The 21002-nt window shown below is 34.0% G+C and overlaps 4 protein-coding genes across 9 annotated transcripts in view; 3 read left to right on the forward strand and 1 right to left on the reverse strand.

Annotated features, from left to right (window-relative positions):
* The first annotated feature begins 429 nt into the window (after positions 1–429).
* LOC122278719 (protein LURP-one-related 10-like) lies at positions 430–2648 on the forward strand. The gene is made up of 4 exons (XM_043088901.1): positions 430–716; positions 871–1098; positions 1290–1532; positions 2535–2648. Exons 1-4 carry the CDS (start codon positions 453–455, stop codon positions 2646–2648), a joined length of 849 nt encoding a protein of 282 aa, XP_042944835.1. The 5' UTR covers positions 430–452.
* A 4156-nt stretch (positions 2649–6804) lies between these two features.
* LOC122278720 lies at positions 6805–8085 on the forward strand. Its single transcript, XM_043088903.1, has one exon. It carries the CDS (start codon positions 6805–6807, stop codon positions 8083–8085), a length of 1281 nt encoding a protein of 426 aa, XP_042944837.1.
* A 4694-nt stretch (positions 8086–12779) lies between these two features.
* Positions 12780–19197, forward strand: LOC122279819 (TOM1-like protein 6). 4 transcript variants are annotated; one of them, XM_043090668.1, is made up of 9 exons: positions 12780–13247; positions 14207–14318; positions 14513–14611; positions 15827–15940; positions 16660–16826; positions 16953–17034; positions 17189–17274; positions 17442–17717; positions 18035–19197. In XM_043090668.1, the coding sequence occupies exons 1-9, from the start codon at positions 13117–13119 to the stop codon at positions 18957–18959; spliced, it is 1992 nt and encodes a 663-aa protein (XP_042946602.1). In that variant the 5' UTR covers positions 12780–13116; the 3' UTR covers positions 18960–19197. The 4 variants fall into 4 exon arrangements, with proteins under 4 accessions (XP_042946602.1, XP_042946603.1, XP_042946604.1 ...); XM_043090669.1 differs by having other exon boundaries at positions 12781–13247; positions 14240–14318; XM_043090670.1 differs by having other exon boundaries at positions 12781–13247; positions 14240–14275.
* Positions 19198–19278: 81 nt separating this feature from the next.
* LOC122279818 (regulatory-associated protein of TOR 1-like) overlaps positions 19279–21002 on the reverse strand; it is a 33352-nt gene continuing 31628 nt past the window's right edge. For 2 of the 3 annotated variants that reach the window (XR_006229676.1, XM_043090667.1), the window contains 2 exons: positions 20306–20390; positions 19983–20137 (listed from right to left, as the gene is read on the reverse strand). Coding sequence is in view for 2 of the 3 variants with exons in the window: in XM_043090667.1 (XP_042946601.1) it covers positions 20032–20137; positions 20306–20390 (191 nt within the window). In the remaining variant the exon portion in view is untranslated. Of the gene's footprint in view, positions 20138–20305; positions 20391–21002 lie in introns of all 3 variants that reach the window. The other variant, XM_043090666.1, reaches the window with a different exon arrangement.

The following is a 21002-nucleotide window of genomic DNA, read 5'->3' on the forward strand; positions in this document are numbered from 1 at the left end:
ATGAGATAAAAAAGAATTTTGAGATAAAATAGTTTTTTAAACAAACGGGCTAACTATTTAAGACATTTAAATTGTATGATCGGACTACTTTGAATATTATATATATTATAGTTTACGTGTCGTGGAAAACGCATGGAAAATGCAGCCAAAGATCAAGTGTCAAACAAGAAATTATTTTTTACTTTGTAATATACTTTTTAATTATACAAAATAAAATGTACTTGTATATATAGAGGGATGAGATGTTACATAATAAAATATTACTTTTTACGTAAATTACCAAAGCCCAAGCAATTTCAAAGGAATCTTGTATAACTCTTCCTCGCTATTTAACAGGAACGCCACTCACAAATTAAACACTCCCCACATCACCAAAGCCCCCAGCAACATCAGCGCCTGAGTCTTCTTCTGATCCAGTGCTCCGTCCCGATATCCTCCTCATCATCATCATCATGGCTCAGCAAATTCCAGCTCCAGTTCCAACTGCCGCACAGTTTGCCAACCCTCTTCCCGTCATCTCCACTAAATACTGTACACCTTACTCCATTATTCTTGCGGTTGTCAAAAAAGTGATGACCATATCCGGTGGTGGCTTTGTTGTCACAGACACCAACAACACCGTCATTTTCAAAGTGGAAGGAAAGTTAATGACCTTTCATGATCAGCGTGTTCTGCTTGATGCTGATGGAATGCCTATTGTCACTCTTCGACAGAAGGTTAATTAATTTGGCTGATAATATATATTTCATCATAAACACACGTAACATCTTTTTCCCCAAGTATTGGTTTTGTTATACATTTTCTTATATTCGATTATATAATTATATAATCTCTGGAAATTGCGATTGACGATGATGTTTGTTTGCGTAGAGAATGACTGCACATCACAGATGGAATGTGTACAGGGGCAAAAGCAAAGAGCCCGGTGATCTAATTTTTTCTGTTCAGCGATCTTCAATGATTCAATTGAAGGCCAAGTTACATGTGTTTTTGGCAAATAACACAGAGAAAAAGGTATGCGACTTCATGGTTGAAGGGACTTGGGCTGAAAAAACATGTGTCGTTTATACCGGAGATCGTACCAATATACTCGCCAAGGTAATTTAGCTGGCTTTCGCTTATAGCTTGTTTTCAACGAATAGAACATGTGATGATGTTTATATTAGAGAGAAGAAGTCCAATTACTTGGTTCTTAACTTCATAAAATTAATTAGATCTTGAAAGTTTAAGAACCTATATATAATAGAAACTAATTGAATTGATTATCGTGGGAATTAAAATGCATGCAGATGGAAAAGGAGACCACCATTGGAAATGCTCTGATCGGAAAAGACAAGTACTCGGTGACTGTTTGTCGTAACGTTGATTATGCATTCATAGTTGCACTTATTGTGATTCTAGACGACATGAACCACATAAGCGACAGGGATGAACTAGCCATCAATATAGGCAAGACCATGGTTGGACTACCACCGACATTGGCTGGACTACCACCGACATTGGCAGATTTTGGGGCAGATTTTGGGCTTCAGGTGAGACACAAATTTTCATCTGATTTTATTTCATCTCATCTATCTTATTTACAAACATAATTTAAATACAAAATTTTTAAACTAATCATTACAACTTTTTCAAACTTTCAAATAAAAAATAATTACAATTTTTTCAAATTTTTAAACAAAAATAATATTATAAAACTATATTCTTATAATATTTTAACTTTATGTTATTTTTTAGAATAATGATAGCCTTACCAAATCATTTTTTCCACTCTTTTACCACTTTTTTTAATTTTTAATTTTTTTAAAAAAAAAAATTTTTACTTAATGATTAAGCAAGTGACTATCACTAAAATTATATATTTTTAAAATTTTTTCTTAATGGTTAAGGATGTTAAAAAAATACTTAAAAGAAAATGATAAAAAAATAAATACACTACAAGTGGTAAAATAGTAGTAAGAGGGTGGTAAGTGTATCATTACCCTATTTTTTATTCAAATTTTTCTCTCTTTTTTTAAAACTCAAAAAATATTCAACTCAAACTATATCAATATTATTTACAAACTATCTTATTATTTTTCACAAAATTTTCATCTCATCTCACTCTCCAAATCAACCCAATGTAAGAAATTAAATATTAAAGCAAGTGTATTTAAATATACATTAGCTGAGTAATGATGGATGGACAGGTAGGTTTTCTACATAAATAAATGAGTTAGTTTGTACTAAGTTGAATGCGCATCCAGCTTGTACTAGTTAGTTGAATGTGAATAAATAAATGTGCATCAGATTAGAGTTATTGGGCTCATAACGACTTGGACGTCTACGTGGTTTAGTCAGCATTCGATATCAACTTCTAGGCAAGAAGATTGTATATCCAAGATGGAGTTTGATAATATGCGTAATGAATTAATCGAGTTGTAGAACTTAGTGAACACCTTCATGCATGCATATGTTAATACTCATGTATGTTTGGTTGATATTAATCGAAATTGTTTTAAATTTTTTGGACCCTCATTAGAATTTCTGTGCAGACTTTAGTCCAACAACAAATAGATGATGAAGAGCAAGAGAAAGATGAAGATGTGCAAAAAACTAATGATGAAGTGCAAGAGAAAGAGATCGAAGAGAACGAGAATGAGAATTGAGTTATATTTTAAATCAAATGAAAGTACGGATCTTGATCTATATATGCCAAGAAACATGGGACCAACTTTCAGTAGTCATTTCCCCTTTATTTGTTTTATCTTTTCTGCTAGCTTTGTGCTAACCTAGTGTTTGGGATATTGTTTGTTGGGGTCTCCCCCATAGTTTATATTATATTCACTACAAGAAATAAAGCTTTTATTGACGAAATATTTAGCGACGATATTAAAATCGTAGCTAAAGGTTTATTTTTAGTGAAGAAAATTTTAAATTCGTCGCTAATATTATTTTTAACGACCAAAATTGTATCGTCATTTATATTGGTCACAAATATATAAGCGGGAAAATTTTCCACCAAATGAAAAAGTAATTGTGACGATAGTTATAGAACTAGCAACAACTATAATTGTCGCTAATAATTTTGCTATAGTAGAGTATTGCCAACTAGTTTGGTTTTGTCGTAAATAATAAGTTTTAATGAAACCGTAATTTTTTTTCAATTTTAATCTTATAGTCAACCTTTTGCGACCCAATTTATTTTTGTAAAAAGTAATGTTTTAATGACGATACAAAACTCATAGCTAAAAGTTTATCTTTTGTGAGAGAAACTTTAAATTCGTCGTTGATATCACTTTTAACGACCAAAATTATATTGCCATTTATATTGGCTACAAATACGTAAGCGGAAATTTTAAATTCATCGCTAATATTACTTGTAACGACCAAAATTGTACCGTCATTTAGATTGGTCGCAAATACATTAGCGAGAAAATTTCCTACCAAATGAGAAAGTAATTCTGACGATAATTATGGAACTAGCAACGACTATAATCTTCGCTAATAATTTTGATGTTGTAGAGTATTGCCAACTAGTTGGGTTTTGTCGTAAATAATAAGTTTTAATGAAACTATAATTTTTTTGTCAATTTTAGTCTTATAATAGATTTTTTGCGACCCAATTTATCTTTGCAAAATGTAATGCCCTAGCGATGATACAAAACTCGTAGCTAAAGGTTTATCTTCAATGAAAAAAACTTTAAATTTGTTATTTATATCACTTTTAATGACCAAAATTATACCGTCATTTATATTGGTCACAAATATATTAACAGGAAAATTTCCAACTAAATGAAAAAGTAATTGCGATGACATTTATAGAATTAGCAACGACTATAATTATCACTAATAATCTTGCTGCAGTAGAGTATTGCCAGTAAGTTACATTTTATCATAAATAATAAATTTTAGTGAAGCTATAGTTTTTTGTCAATTATAATCTAATAATTGACTTTTTACTACCTAATTTATCTTCGCAAAAGCTAATGTTTTAGCGACGATATAAAACTCATAAATAAAGGTTTATCCTCAATGAAAAAAACTTTAAACTTATCACTATTATCACTTTTAACAATTAAAGTTATACCTTCATTTATATCGATCACAAATACATGAGTGAAAAAATTTCTTGTTAAATGAGAAAGTAATTAAATTTTATATTTATTTCCAATAACTGATATCACATTTCAATCCAAATCAAGCCTTAAAAGCCATTTTTTTTCCTTTAAGGACTATCACATTGGTTTTTTACGATGAGTTCCTCTTTGGAACGGAACTTCCGATGGAATGAGTTTAATGGAAGCGAGTAATAAGTTGCCACATCACCACCTTAAGTACATAATAAACTTCTGCACTGCATCACACCATAGCAAATTCTACCCGGGCATCTTCTCCAAATCCGTCCTCCTACTTCTCTCTCTCTCTCTCTCTCTCATGAAAGGCAGTGAATTCAGCAAGCCGGCGGGGCTCATCCTCGGCGGAACCGTAAAAGTTTGTAACGTTAGTAATTCTACACTGATATAATGAGACGCATCACACCCGATAAAAAAAGCCAAAACCATGAAAGGCACTTCCATCTCCATCCCAAAAGCAATTCCATCTCCGAGAAGAAAGAAACTTCTCTCTTAGTACTTCCACTCCTATTTTTCTCTCTTTATTTCTGTTAAATGGGCTGCTTCGCTATCTTTGGGTTTTGGTTTGTGTTTGTAGAAACTCTGTTTCTGATGATGAGAATCCTGCGCCAGAGCTATACTCTTGAGGAGATTGAGGTTGAGTTGAATAGCACAAAGCTATGAATACTCTGATTCTCCATCCAATCTTCGATCATGACCGACCGACGAAGCTTCTTTACCTCCCTATCCTCTTCTTATACCCAACTGCCACGCTTAGACCTCCAGATGCTCTGTTTCTTGAACACGGTTGTTTAATTCTCTCTCTAGCACAGTATTAATAATCCTCACAGTCCAACCGTTCCCCAGCTTCTCATTAAAGACAACTGGAAATACCTCAACCTCAAGCACACGGTTGAAGTCAATCCAATAATGGAGATGGAAGTGCTGGTGCCACTCCCTCCCGCGGACTTCAACTTCGACAGTGGTTGCTCCTCTCCAGCTGAGATTGAAGACAGAGAGAGAGAGAGAGAGAGAGAGAGAGAGAGAGGGAGTTTGCCGAGAAGAGAGAGAAAGAGCTTGCAAGGAGAGATAGAGAGAGTTTGCTGAGTGAGGAGAGAGTTTCCTGAGAGGGAGGAGAGAAAGAGAGCGACAGAGGAGAGAGAGTTTGCTGAGAGGGAGGAGAGGAAGAGAGAGAAAAAAAAGTTCAGTATCGGGCGGCTTTTCCTTCAAGGATTTTTTACTCTATGCTACAGACGTATTGTTAGTCTTATGAGCGGGCAATTTGGAAGGAAGATATTGGAGGCTGTTTTCAGTCTTCAAATAGCATGATCGGCAGGAAGATATACTCAAACTAAAAAGATACAAACGGCTATTAATGAGTTTTTTTCTTATCCGTTAAAAACAATATAGAAGATTTTTATCAGATTTGTTCGGTACATGATGATTTTATTTAAAACTTCCTCAACCAAAAAATCTTATTAACAAATACAAATATATAAATAGATCAATTGTAGCCAAATAGGAGGACTCACTCTGCACGCCGAACGAATTTCATAAAACAAAAAAATAAGGCTGCGCCGCAGGAGTATTACTGATTTGAGAACAGAAAATTTGGGTTCTGCAATTACGTTTACACGGTAAGTAATTTTTATTTTTCTTATTTTCTGTTAAATATTATTTTGATTTTTTTTACATTTAAATTTTAGAATTTAATTTTATCAATATGTCTAGCTAAGTTTGAGGATGAAACCTCATCGATGATTATATAGTAGTAGTATTATTTATAAGAATGATTTTTTTCTTCAGTTATTTATGTGTTCAACGATCTATTATTTTTTCTTCATATCAATTGAGAGATAGAGTTCTTGATATCGGTTCAATCATATTTTTCTCATGATACAGAATAATCTTAATCAATTGATAGCCTGATTTATAGTACACAGATTCTTGCACCTGCAAGTACAATTAAAATTTCAAAACAGTCTTGCTGCTATATTTAAGTCCTAGAAGCACTGTAAGTGTTATTTTTATTTCAATTAATTATTTTAATGTTTATTTATGTTCAAATTTTTTAATTTATTTTCGTGAACATGCCTATCTGAGTTCTTAACTAAGGTTGTAGATGAAACCTTATTATTATGAGATGTGATTTCTTCCCAATTATTTGTGTTCAATAATTAATTGTTTTTGCTTCATGTCAATTAGTAGAGATAGAGTTATGGATATGGGCTCAATCATGATTTTCTTATGATCTTGAATCATCTTAATCAATTGAGAGTGATAATATCGAAATATATTGTGCATAATTTTACTACTTTAAATAAAGATTTATCACAATTACGTAGTGTTAATCATTGTATTTTTATTAGTTTTGAAATAATTATTTTTTTCTCATCTAACTTTAAATTTTATTTTAATGAAGTAATTGAAATAATTATTTTTTTCTCATTTAATTTTAAATTTTATTTTAACAAATATAAATAATGATTTGACTTTATTATTTTATAAGAAAAAGAACGTACCTTAGAATTTTTCTTTAAAAAATGGTTTTAACGGTATTAAATTCCATAATAATTATAACTGATTTCTAGATTATAATGTAATTGTTAAGAGATGGTAAATTTATAATTTTTCACACATACTTTTCAATGATGCATTTAATCTTAGTTAAACTCGATTTGTTTGTTAAATTTTTTATAGGTACAACAAAATGGATAAAGGTTGGATGCATCTTACTAATAGATTTTCTACAACATACGTAGAAGGGGTAAACCAATTTATTAGTATTGCACGAGATCATGCGGACAAATTGGGTAGGATCAGGTGTCCATGTGTTAAGTGTAAGAATGGGTATTATAGGATTATAAATGTGGTGGAAGATCATCTATTTATTAAAGGAATTGATAAGAATTATACGCAGTGGATATTTCATGGAGAAGATGAAATATGGAATGAAAGTCAGGTTAATGAGAATGACGGGCTAGAAAATGTTGACGATATTGAAGAAATGTTAGATGATATTTACATGGGAACATTTATGGATACTAATATAGGAGAGTCTTCCACTAGCCAAGATCTTGCGTTGCCAGAATTAGGAAATAAAAATTTTGAACATTTGTGGGAAGATTCTCAACGTCAACTTTATCCAGGTTGTGTGAAGTTTTCAAAATTGGCTTTCATTGTGAGGTTGCTCCATTTGAAGACAATTAATAATTGGAGTAATAAGTCCTTTGACATGTTGATAGACTTGTTGAGACAGGCGCTTCCCGATGGAGAGACATTGCCAAAGTCATACTATGAGGCAAAACAATTGAGACGAGGTTTGGGCTTTAAATATGATAAGATAGATGCATGCAAAAATGATTGTGTACTTTTTTGGAAAGAACATGCTAGTAGTCAAGAGTGTCCTATATGCAAAGAGCCAAGATGGATTGACAATGAAAAAAAAGACAAGAAAATTCCTCATAAAGTGTTGCGGCATTTTCCATTAAAGCCAAGATTGCAAAGGTTATTTATGTCAAAAAAGACAGCTGAAGATATGAGATGGCATAGAGAAAAACGAGTTCAGGATTTGAATAATTTGAGACATCCAGCCGACTCTGTGGTTTGGAAAGAATTTGATAAATCGCATCAATGGTTTGCTCAAGAATCTCGCAATGTTCGACTTGGATTGGCAACATATGGTTTTAATCCATTTGGTAACATGAGTACATCTCATAGCGTGTGGCCGGTAATACTTATGCCGTATAACCTACCTCCTTGGAAGTGTATGAAAGATCCATATTTCATGATGACCTTACTTATTCCTGGACCTAGGGCACCCCGAAATGAAATTGATGTGTATTTGAGACCATTGATTGATGAGTTGAAGCAGTTGTGGGAAGAAGGCGTAGATACATTTGATGCATTAGTATCACAAACGTTTCGATTACATGTAGCATTATTATGGACAATAAATGATTTTCCTGCATATGCAAACCTCTCCGGATGAAGCACTAAAGGAAAATTAGCATGTCCAGTGTGTAATGACGAGACAGAGTCTATGTGGTTGAGATATGGACAGAAGCATTGTTATATGGCTCATCGTCGTTTTTTGCCACCAGGGCATATTTGGCGAAAAAAGAAGGCTATTTTTAATGGTAAAGAAGAGCACAGATTGGCACCTCATGAATTGTCGGGCAATGATGTAAAGAGTCTTAAAGAGACATTCAATTTCGCATTTCTATTTTAATTTGCAAAGAACAAATTTTATTTGAGCATATTTATGAACAATGGTACTAGATTTAAATGATGACTTTAATTTTATTCATTTTGCTATATCACTAGAATTTGTTATTAGTTTTCCTTAATATTGAATCATTGATGATTATTTGGTGTTTTGTTTATAAATAATGAAGAATTGTGCAATCATACGTGATAAAATATATTTGTCACTAATTCTAAATGCATGTCACTATTTATGATGATAAATATTTGTCGTTAATTCTAAATCCTGGTGTGTAGTGACAAGAGTTAATCGTCACCAATAGTAAAAAATACCAACGAATTTAACTCATCATCTTTGCTATACTCTAGCTTCGATCTTATTGTATTATTTGTGACAAATAAATTTTGACGATAAAAATTAGTTTGACGACAACAATACTTCCTCACAAATAGTTTTCGATTAGTGACAGTTATTTTGGTCACTATAATGTTTATATATGCGACGACATTGATCGTCTAATATTAATGATGACCAAACCTTTCGTCACAATTGTGTTAGTTTTTGCGACGATTTTGGTTGAATGAGATTTTTTGGGATCAAGTATGAGACCCTTCTTATGACGAAATTGTTTGTCGTTAAATGTGGTATTTTTCGCAACGGTTTGCTTTGGTTGTCGTTAATAACTTTCAACGACGAGATATTTTCGATGAATGTGCGACGATTTTTTTCCTCCGCAAAAAACAATTTTTGACGAAAATTCAATATTTAGTGACAAACTTTTTTCTCAATAAAAGCTTTATTTCTTGTAGTGATTGTTTATATTAATGTTATTATTAATCTCAGCCATAATATATATATACATACATATACATATACATATATATTAGTGGAGGCCAAACGTGCAGAAAACGTGCTCTACATGTTTGCTTAGTTGTATTTTTTGATTGTCTTATATAAAAATTTATTCAGAGTAAATTTGAACAAAAAAATAGAAATACAAACAAAATTTTTTTTTTTTTCATGATCATTTTAGTTCTTGGTCATATTGCACAGGACCAATAAAGAGAACATTGAAATTTTTGTGTTGTTGCTGATTAAATATTTTTAGATCTGTAGCAAGTTGAATCATCCACTGTTTTTCTGAAACTTGTACTGCAACAGTCTCTATAAACCTGCTCCTATATGTTAAATATTTAATGGTATTAGAGAATGAATAAATGTGTAAATAATTAATTTACAAAAAAAGTAAAATAAAAAAATAATTAGTATGCTCCTATATGTTATAATTTAATGGGATTAGAGAATGAATAAATGTGCAAATAATTAATTTATAAAAAAAGAAAAATAAAAAAATAATTAATATTTTATTATAATTTAAAATTGAAATGTTTCATGTATAGTATAGAAACTGTAGGAATGAAAAAATTTATTTTATGAATTTTAAGTTGTAAAATTTATTTTGATGTGTTTTCTTGGTATTAATTATCATTTTACATTTAAATTGATCTTTATTTTAAATTAATGTAATGTTGGACTTTAATTATTTTATTTTATTAATATTGAGTTATAGTATTTTTATTTGACTTTTATTTATTTATTTTATTGTGCATTTTTCTTTTGTTAAACTCTTCTATTTTCGGACTGGGCTTATTTGAGTGTATTTTATTTTTCTTTTGGGCCCAGTCCAACCGTGAGCCTTCAACCCAACCCACTAAACTCCTCCCAAACGGCGTGGTTCCTCCACCTCATTTCCGTTGTTTTCATCCCCTTCATCAATCCGTGCACTGCTGCTTCTCTTCTTCTCTTTCTTCATTTTATTTTGTTTCTTTCCTTTGTTTTTTCACGTCGGCAGCTCTGCGCTTCGATCCTAGGTGTTGAACCGGGTCTTTGTTCAGCAACCTGAATATGAGGTTCCTCGCATGGAGCTCGAGCATGCCGAAGGGCATGGAGGTTGGGAAGCTGAGAGGCTCTTTTATGATGCTGCACAGGGTGGCCTCGTTTGATGGAGCCGCGAAGGGCGTGCGGCCGTATATCATCTCGTAGATGAAGATCCCGAATGCCCACCAATCAACGGCGTTTCCGTGCGATCCACGATCTCGAGTTCCACATATTCGTGGGTTCCAACGAAGGAGCACGACCGGGCGTCTACCGCCTCAACCACAACGCGGTTGTATGACGGTGTTCACGGGGTCAATGGAGCCAGAGACCACCCTCGTCGTTGTGTTTTGTACGGAATGTAAGCGAAGGGTCTTCTATGTACATGGAAACAAAAACGGAATTAAAATTCACTGTTTATTCCTGTAGCAATGTGATAGATATTTATTATTATAGATAGATATATTTATATATAAAAGAGAGAAAGTAAAGAAGACCTCAACCAAAGGCAAAGTATCCACCATATATACATTATATAAGCTCCATGCATGACCCAAAGAAAGTTTGAGAAACATATAAAAGTACCATTCAACATTAATGAATCCAAAAGAATGTGAACCTAAGAGCATCTCATCCGGTTCTCCAAAGTACCATATTTTTCATAATTTGGGATTTATTTTGGAGTTTTGATCAAAATGTCCCCCACATCCGGATCCCTATTTTAGGAAAAAAGGTTTAGGGACTAAACAGTAAGTCCCCATATTTGGGGACTTACTATTCATTCCCTAAATTATTTTTATCAATATTTTATTCTAATATATCAAATAAATAATTTTTTAATCATCTACACTTTCTCTCATACTCATATTTATTATAGTTTTAAATAATAGTTTTAAAAATAATTTAATTAATTACGAAAATATAAAAAAATTAATTTTAAAAATATTCTCGTATTCACAAAAAAATAATTTAAATTTTTATTTAAAATATTCACTAGAGTAATAGTTCAAAAAAAAAATATTGAGTAGTTAAATTTGTAAATAGAAGTGAAAGAAAAAAGTAATAAAAAAGAATAAAAAATATTATTTAATAGAATAGAGATAGGGATAGGGAATGAAATATAGAAGGTTTTTAAAAGATGAATAAAATTTAAGAAAAAATTTAAAGAAATGTGATTTTGAATTAAATTATAGGGATGGGGATAAGGAATGGAATGTGGATGCTCTAAGGAAGGTACAAGCCAATTAACTCTTTAAAAGACCTTAGCCATATATATCAATGGTACTTACGCATAATAGAAATTGGTTTTATTATTAGTCTGACTGATCTTCTCCCAACAAAAGCACCTTGATATTGAAAGAGATCAATTTAAGCATCATAGAAGCCAATACAGAAGCAATAATCTTTGAAAAGAATATTGTATAAATTATGAACTTGACAATTAACAATTAATAATCCCCAAATGAGAGAAATCAGTTAATGGGGAATCTACCAGCTGCTTGGGAATTAAAGTAACGAAAGAGTGATCATAAACCCATCCCAAAAAATTTAAAAAAAAAAAAAAAAAAGCCAAGAAATACAGTTACACTAATAATAAATTTAAAGAGACAGAGTAGCCACATCCTTTATTACTCTTTGAGAAATATTTTAGTTATAAAAAAATTATATAAAAGTAAATCTATAAATTGACATAATTTAACGTGGTACATCATATTATAAAATTATTTTTATTATAAAATAGATCTAATAAAACTCATAAAACTCAATTAATTTCTAAATTTATTTTTATAAAATCTATTTATATTCATAAATATTCTTTTATTCTTTATATATGATAAAGAGGAGACAAAACTAGCCCACATATAGTCTCATAACAAATCAGCACTCTTTTCGGCCTACTATTTTTTTCCGCTATCATTTACCACCCTAATTTTTACACATTAGTTAATATTTTTTAAAATAAGATATATAAGTTGATTTTTAGTTAAATTGTAAAATAAAATAAAATTAATATATCATACTTAAAAATATTAATTTATAAAATATAAAATTATTTTTTATTAGAAAATAAATTCAATCACGCTAATATATACAATTATTTCCATGACATCACTTTCTAATTTTAATCGAATTCTTTAAGGGTAAGTTTAGCAAGTAGGATGAAATATAAAATTCTCATTTCATATTATAATTTTTTTAAATTCTTATATAAAATGTTATAAATAATTTAATTTTTTTAAATTTTAAAATAAAAATAATATTTTAAATTTTAATCTAGAATAAAAAATTTTTATCTTACTATCCAAACTTTAAAAAAATAATAATAATAGTTAAAATTATCATTTTAACTTTTTATAATTCTATTTATAATGAAAAATTAAAAATAGTATAATATATTAAATTATTGAAAAGCCGAAAGAGAAGAAGCGAAAAAAGTTTCCCCACTCTCATGCTTAACCAAAGCAAGAACACTCGCTTGTCAGATGAACTATGTTACTATGCTGCAAAGGTATCCACATAGCAACCCCACGTGGTGCGGTGTCGGCTAAATTCTGGGAAAGCGAGTGGGAGGGAGACTTACAGAGAGACATGCTAAAACTGGGAAGGTTGTGATAGAACGAGGAAGGGAAAGAGAGACTGGAAAAGAAAAGGTAAAAAAAAAAAAAAACGTAAATTCAGGAAGAAAAAAAGACAGAATGAACAAATTTTGATCAATTTTTAGCGGTGAGAGCGAGAAAATAAAGCAAACAAAATTAACCAATTGTTTTTCTTTGGGTTTCTTGATCTCTTGACCATGAGGGTGTGCTTACAAGGTAGATAGGCGTCGTCGCTGGAGTTTTTCCGTCTGAATTTTCTCGGTAAACAAACAGCAGGGGGCTTCTGTTGTTTGTTATAGCAAAAGCTTTCTGCATAGAGGGACGGAGAGAGAGAGAGATAGAAATGGCTTTGTCTTTGTCTTTATCTTCGTCTTCGGCGACGGTGGCAGTGGACAAGGCGACGAGCGATCTTCTGATGGGTCCTGATTGGACTATGAACATCGACATATGCGACTCCGTCAATTCCCACCATTGGTAATATCAGAAACAAATCTCTTTTTTTTTTTTCTTCGAAGTTCTTTGTTTCTTTTTTTTTTTTTTTTGGTTCCCTGGGGTTGACTTTGACGTTGTTTCAGTCTAGGGTTTCTGTTTGATAGAAAGTTGAGTTGTTTTGGATGTATCTTTGCGTTTTTACCCGCAAATTTTCGTATATTCTTATTTTTATGTATCTTATTTCGACTTCCATTTTGTTAACATGTTGGATGATAGTTTCAAAAAAAAATAGATATGTTGGGTGATAATTGTTTCTTGTTTTTTTCGTTGTTGTTTGGATTACTATTTCCTAATTAAAAACGTAAAATAAGAAATTTTCCTTTTAATTATTTTTAAGAAATTTTCCTTTTTAAGTATTTTCGTATATTAAGTATTTTCGTAGAAATTTGCCAACGCCTTATGCACCCCAATTAGTCGGGATACTGTTGCTGGACACACGGTATCAATAAAAAATAAAAATAAAAAAGATGTATTTTCATAGAAATTGTATGCCTGCGAAAACTATTATTTGTGCTAACTTTTTGTATTTTGGGTTTCCCTTACTTCAAATTATCAGAGCTAGAGCTAGTGAACGCGGAAGGGGGGAAATGATTTCTGGGGCAACTTTCTGGTAGTTAGAAGTGTCGTTTTTGGTATAAGCAAATTATTTATTTATTTATTTATACTTTTACCAGCTGTTAGTTGAAGGGACAGGATAATGTTCCCCCAGAGCTTCACCCCAAAATTTGGAACGAGATAAATCGGACTAGAAAGGAAAATACTTTTTTCTTTGTTGGAAAAATATATTCATTATAATTTTCCTTTGAAGCAAGCTTAGTCATATAGACTATGTGGAGGTTTTGTTGAATTTTGGTATAAGTTCCTATTACGTTAAAAAGGAAAAAACTTCTGGGAACATTTATTATGTTTTCGTATGGAAAGGTGAAAAGAAAATTTTGCAGGTTTAGTGATGAGTATATGTTCAATTTGCTCAGGCAAGCGAAAGATGTCATGAAAGCTGTGAAGAAAAGGTTGCAACATAAGAACCCAAAAGTTCAACTACTGTCTTTGACGGTACCTCTGTTGGAATTTTTTTCTTTTACTGCAATTGATCCAGACATACTTTTTGGGAGTCATAGTCATAACCTGAAATTTCTACTAATCTACTTTTTGTTTGATATGTTGATTTGCTTAGTTTGAGACTTTTGACTTCTTCTATGCAGCAAGTTTATTGATGGATTAATTGTGGGTGAAATCTGATTTTGTAGCTCTTGGAAACAATGGTGAAGAACTGTGGTGACAATGTCCATTTTCAAGTTGCTGAGAAGAAAATATTGGAGGAGATGATCAAAATTGTCAAGAAGAAGGTATGTCTTGTACGTATTTGAAATGTGTAGTTTATCTGATTTGCATGGTTGAAAGGTACTTTTAGTTTATATTTCCTGGCTTTCTCATCCATCCACAGTATATAGGCAGAGTTCATTCAACTTCATTGAGACCAAGTCATGTTTTCCCCAGTTTTATGCTGTGGTTCAGCCCCGTTGTCCTATAAACTTTGTCGCATGCGTGTTAACAGTTCTTATAGCCTTTATGGTTCAAGCAATCAATGACTTGCAGCAACTGGTTTGGAGGAAGACAATTGGAAGAAACAGAGATATCCTGTTATGGATACTCTATAAGTGGTAACATGTTGATAAGGTGCTTGTTTCCACTCATTGAAGAGTAATAATAGTGGAAACTGATAGGATCAGATTATTAATATGGGTTGGATGACTTGTTCAGCAAGTCATGATGAGCAAGTTTCATGTTTAAGGGTTTAACTCAAGACTCTATTGGATAGGAATCTTTTTATTGAGATATTTTTTCCTTACTCCTTTTGAGAAAATGTAACCTGAGGATTATCCTGAGTGAAAACATATGTAGTTTGGAAGCCCTGCTTCTTTATCTTAGTTTTAATTTGGTGCTTCAATTCAATAGGTGCTCTTGCTATGTAGAAACACATGGCCTAATTATAATATACCAATTAGAATGTAAAAGTAGGGTTGAACAGTGGTTCTCTCCATGTTCTTATTATAACTTGAGCTAAACTTAATTCAACTGAACTCAAATGTGAATTTTGGGTTGATAAGATGTATTAATCGTGGTCCAATGTAATATGTTCATGTGTTTAGTCTCTCCTTTTTATTGTGTTTGCATGGGGGATATATTGAGCTCCAGTTATGATTTAGTCTCTCCTTTTTCATTTTTGGCAATTGAAATTTGTTTTTTGTTCTTGTCCTTATTTCTTTCTTATCCTCCCGTTGATAGTTGTTTCTGTTAATTGATTCTGCCAAACCATTGAAGATGCAGATGGATTTTCTTTCTTTTCTTTGGTGATAAATACATACAGAGTTTTGCTACGTACAAGCAAAGTCGCGTACTAATCTGCGTACTAATACTGATTCCTTCATATTCAAAATTTAAATTAGTACCGTTTTCAATAAAATCTACTTTTTGACCAATCAGTTAGATTGGTGCACATATTAGTGCGCAGTTGTGCTTACAACTAGATTTTTCCATACATATATTGGTGGGTTTTGTAGGCAGATATGCAAGTTAGAGAAAAAATCTTGGTATTGATAGATTCTTGGCAAGAGGCTTTTGGGGGGTCTGGAGGAAAGCATCCTCAGTACTACATGGCATATGAGGAACTAAGGGTAAGCACATAACTACCCCTAGTCAACTGGTTATGCTTGATAGTTCTTTCCAGCCTGGTTTAATATTTCCACTCTCTGTCTTTCCTTTTTTTTATAGATAAAATGTGATTTTATTTGATCATGTAAATAAGCAATGCCCAAGTACACACAGGAAGAATATATGAACACATCTACCACCTATCGATTTGACACATTTCATGGCATTACATCAATGATATTAGGCTTATACAGCTTACCGTAATACTGCTTTTATGGGTAACTAACAAGGAGTTCTTGTTTGGCCTTAATGGTGAGCACATTAGGCTGCCAAAACCTTTGCCTATTTATAATCCATTACCTGTTTGGCATTTTGGGTTGCGTTATTTTATAAGCAGTATAATCAGTAATATATGTATTTTACTAACCAAGGAAACACGGTAAAGATTGACTCTACCATGTTGCACTTGTTGTTTTAGGAGAAGTGTACGTCTACACAAATCTTTCACAAGAAAATTTACAAGCTGATATGGCTTACTGCAAATTGTCAGATTTACTTTACAATAAAAAAATGGATTTTACAATATGATAGATCACATTAAACCATGCCAAAGTTTCACCCCCTGCCATTAAATTTCTTTGCTCCTTGATGAGCCTTGACTTCTCTATTGTGTTTATCCCGTTCACATCAAAAACCTGTTTGCATGCTTTTAATTCACAATTTTGAGTTGTATGAATGGCAGCATTCTGGAGTAGAATTTCCCCAGCGCTCTTTAGATGCAGCTCCAATATTTACACTACCTGTAAATCATCCAACCCTGAGACTCAGTCAAGCAAGATATGGAAGAATGCCTAGCAATTCTTCAAGGAGGCTTGATGAAACCATGGCAACGGAAATAGAAAGCTTAAGGTGAGGGTTTGTCTTTGGTCTGCACACCCTGTTGGTCCTTTGTTGCCACTGCTTCCCACTTCTATTAGTTCTCATTCTAGGCTTTGTTTTACAATTTTTTCTGATTCTTTTTCATTATTATCTTAGTTTGTCAGACATGGATTCTATGCGGAATGTTATGGAGCTTTTAAGTGACATGCTTCAAGCTGTGAACCCCAATGACCGTGCAGTATGTTAAATGGCTGGGTTAAGATGGATTATTACATGATATTTCTGTTTGTGTTTATAGGCTTTAGGAGATGAAGTTATTGTTGATCGGCTGGGTTATTTATGTTGAAAATCCAAGTAGTATTATTACATGACGTTTCTGTTTGTGTTTATAGGCTTTAAGAGATGAAGTTATCATTGATCTTGTAAATCGCTGCCGTTCCAACCAGAAAAAGCTGATGCAGATGCTAACTACAACTGGGTTAGTTCCCTCCAGACCTATTATTTTGAGAGGGAAAAAAAAAAAGGCATAACTTGTTTTCTGCATACCTCTTCGTTATTTGATTGAAGGCACAAGTCACTTTGATCTGATGGGCATGAATCCCCCAGCTTGCTTGGAATTCTCACGTTGTCGTTTTGGTTGTGTAGGGACGAGGAACTCCTTGGTCAAGGTCTTGAATTAAATGACAGTCTACAAAGTTCACTTGCAAAACATGATGCTATAGCTTCTGGTTCCCCCCTGCCAGCTTTAGCTGCAAATTCCAGCCCTAAATCCACTGAAGTATGTGCCTCCAACACTAAACCGAGTGTAGCATTAAGCTCTAGCCCAAGACCTAATGCTGTACAACCAGTTCTCACAATTACAAGGGCCCCAATTGATGAGGAGGAGGAAGAGGAAGATGAATTTGCACAGCTTGCTCGAAGGTGGTTGCTCTATTTCTCCCCATATACTCCACTGTTTTTTCCTTTGTTACATGGGAATGGCACTCTTAATGCTGATGCTTATAGATTTCATGAACGTTGGATTTGGATACATATGATTAGCAGGAATAATGTTTCCACTCAGATAATGTAAATGATTATGTAGGAACTTTGTTCCACTCCGATGATCATGACCTTTAACTGGTATAGGAAGGCACTTGGATGGAAGTCACTATTACATACACTGGTCGCCTCACACTGGCAGTGTATATTATTAACTTTTGAAGGCTATAATCGGTCATCTTGTTCTATCAATGCAGGCATTCTAAAACTCAGCCCAAGACTTTTCAAAGTACTGGAACCAACGAGGCTCTATCGTCAATGAATACCAGCACTTCAATAACATCTCTCCTTGCAGCCTCAACATCTGGACCACATACTGCATTAGCACTACATGATCTACCTGCACCAGTTAGGAGTACGAAAGAACAGGACATGATTGACCTTTTGAGTATCACCTTATCGACAATGTCAGCCTCCCCTCACACTCCACCAGCCTTTAACCAAAACATGAACGAGGTTCCTATTTTCCCCAGTGCACAACGTTACCTCAGTGCTCCCCAAACGTATGCTGGAAACCAAGGGCAGGTATCCAATAATAGTTATGTTGTTCCATGGGCCCAACCACAACTGCAACCTCAATTACAACCTCAAGGCTTTCAACAAGTTCGACATCAACCTCAAAGCTTTCAACAGGTTCTGCCTCAACCTCAGAGCTCTCAACACGTACAACCTCAAAGCTTTCAACAAGTTCAACCCCAGCCACAACTAAAATCCCAGTCCCGACCACAAATGCAAACTCACTACCAATATCCCCCTTACTATCCTCCACCACCCTGGGCTCCAACCCTGGTTTGTTCTAACAACCAGAACCATGAGTCTACAACTCCACAAGCCAATAAAACTGCATCTTACACGCCCATGCGTGAGACTCGACCCTTGCAGCATTATAATTCTTTCCCTTCAGCAGGTGTCAATGGTTATGATATGTATGGAGATCCACGGGGGAGTGCTGGACCTAGGAACCCTGCTGCAACCCCTGCCCCTGCAGCAGGACCAAAGTCCTTTGTTCCCTCGTACAGATTGTTTGAAGATCTTGATGTTTTTGGCAATGTAGCTAGTGGCAGCACACCATCTAGCTTGTCAGGAAGTTCTGGACACAGTATGGTTGGCTGGAGAGAGTGAAAGGCTAATGGTACAGCTTGCGGAAGAGGATAGACCCATGTGAATATGTTGGGTATCAGGGTATCAGGTTCAGTGTCTTCTTCGACTTCACAATGTAATGTATTTTCTTTTGATACACACATTGGTTTGTTATGATTGCCATTGATGGTCGACATCAGTGTGTTGCTTGTGATTGTGAGTGCAAGCAAAATACGTAAAATTCCTTCCAGCAAATGCAATGCATTTGGTTTCCTGTGTCTTCGGCCCGCTCCCACATGATTAAATTCCCGAAGCTCTAGGACAAACAGTCTCAAACTCAACTAATCTAGATAATCGTTAATGAAAGAACCAAGTGACCATCACCACCATCATCATAAAGTTGAAGCCCCCGTGTTTCAGGAGCTCAACAACCCACCGCACTATGGTGAACTATCAGAATTCATGACAAAGAAAGTGTGCTGCATTTACAGATTTTAACGAGGCAGAAGAAACAATGGACACACTAAAATGGAGAAATACATGTATCTATATATAAAGAGGATAAACTATTTACACTCATTTACTCATGTAACAGATTATTGTCGAAGCCCCCAATAAATATGTAGTTCCTCTCAAAGCCGTGACCCGGGGGGGCTAACGAATGTATAGCACACCATTGGTAGAAAGCACCCAATCACGATTCCACGATACATTGACAGTGAAGAAGAATTAGGGCAGCGAGAATGTGTGGCACGTGATGATCCAACTGCACCGGTGAAAGCTGCAGCAGTGACTCCAATGGAAGTCCCATGCACTTATGTCCCTCTAATCCCCTCCGATTAGAAGCCTATATCAAACAGACATCATGAAATAACTTGCCTTCATCTTGCTTGAGAGTTGTCATCGGCATAGACAGTGACACAACCATCTACAGCACCAGCAGCAAGCAACACTTGGTAGGGATGGAAGGCAAGGCAGCTTACGGAACTTATCTTCTGGCCCATGAATGTTTTCAGGTACCGAATAATGCCTAGTTGTTCACCCTCAAGGCTAAAGACTTTGATAAGCTGTTTGGCTGAACCACTGGCAATAACCGGGGCATGTCTATGAACAGCTAAAGCTGTAAGGGAGCCTCTGTGAGCATCAATTGTGAGGTAGGCAACCCTATGATTTCTGATATCAAGGAATTGAATGTCACCAGCTTGAGATGCGCTAACAATCTGCAAGAGGATTTGATGATTAGGGGCACTTCACCTTCCCACAAGGATATTTCAATTCCATCAAGAGGAACAAGGGTGTATAAATTGAATGCAATTGAAGACAGGAAGAACCCTAAGCCAAGTCTATTGCCTAAACAAAGCATGAAACATTAATGGAGCTACGTTTACCTTCGCAGGATCAAGCCCAGGTTGGAAGCCAATTCCCACAACTCTTTCACCCTTTTGGGAGTGCGGCCGTGTTTCACAGACAAGCCTAAGAATTAGATGACATGACATGTCAAGGTACCGAAGGCATTGCACATGCAGATGTCAAACATGAAAACAATTAGGAACAGATTACATGCAAAACCAATAATTTCTTTTGGAAAAAAGAAAGCACGACTCATAGTCAACTTTAACTCAAGCAACGTCACAGTGACATTCAAGTGACTCCTTGACCCGAGTTCATACGGTCAATATTTTAATTACACAGCATCATGATCATTCAGATGCGCCCAATAAATGACATTTCCATCAACACAAGTAATCTAACAGTGAACAAATTTATTGACCTAACATCATAAATATGCATTTAGGAAAAAATTAAATAGATCAGAGTTTTTAAATGCAAGCCACATGTTCATGGCCATCACACATAAGAACACTAAAAAGAAAGTCTGGGCAACAATTAACGCAACCATTCTTGTAAACTTTTTAGGGAAAAAAAAAATATCTAGGACGAGATTTTTTATTAACTAAATATATTGAGCCATTTCATTTTACAATGGTTAAACCGCCAATGAAAAGTCTTAACATGTCAGTGTGCCTAGGTATTACATTGGAATACAAAATGGTCAAACAAATACTCTTGCAACTATCAAGTATG

Source organism: Carya illinoinensis, chromosome 10 (assembly GCF_018687715.1).
Source record: "Carya illinoinensis cultivar Pawnee chromosome 10, C.illinoinensisPawnee_v1, whole genome shotgun sequence".
Lineage (NCBI taxonomy): Eukaryota > Viridiplantae > Streptophyta > Magnoliopsida > Fagales > Juglandaceae > Carya > Carya illinoinensis.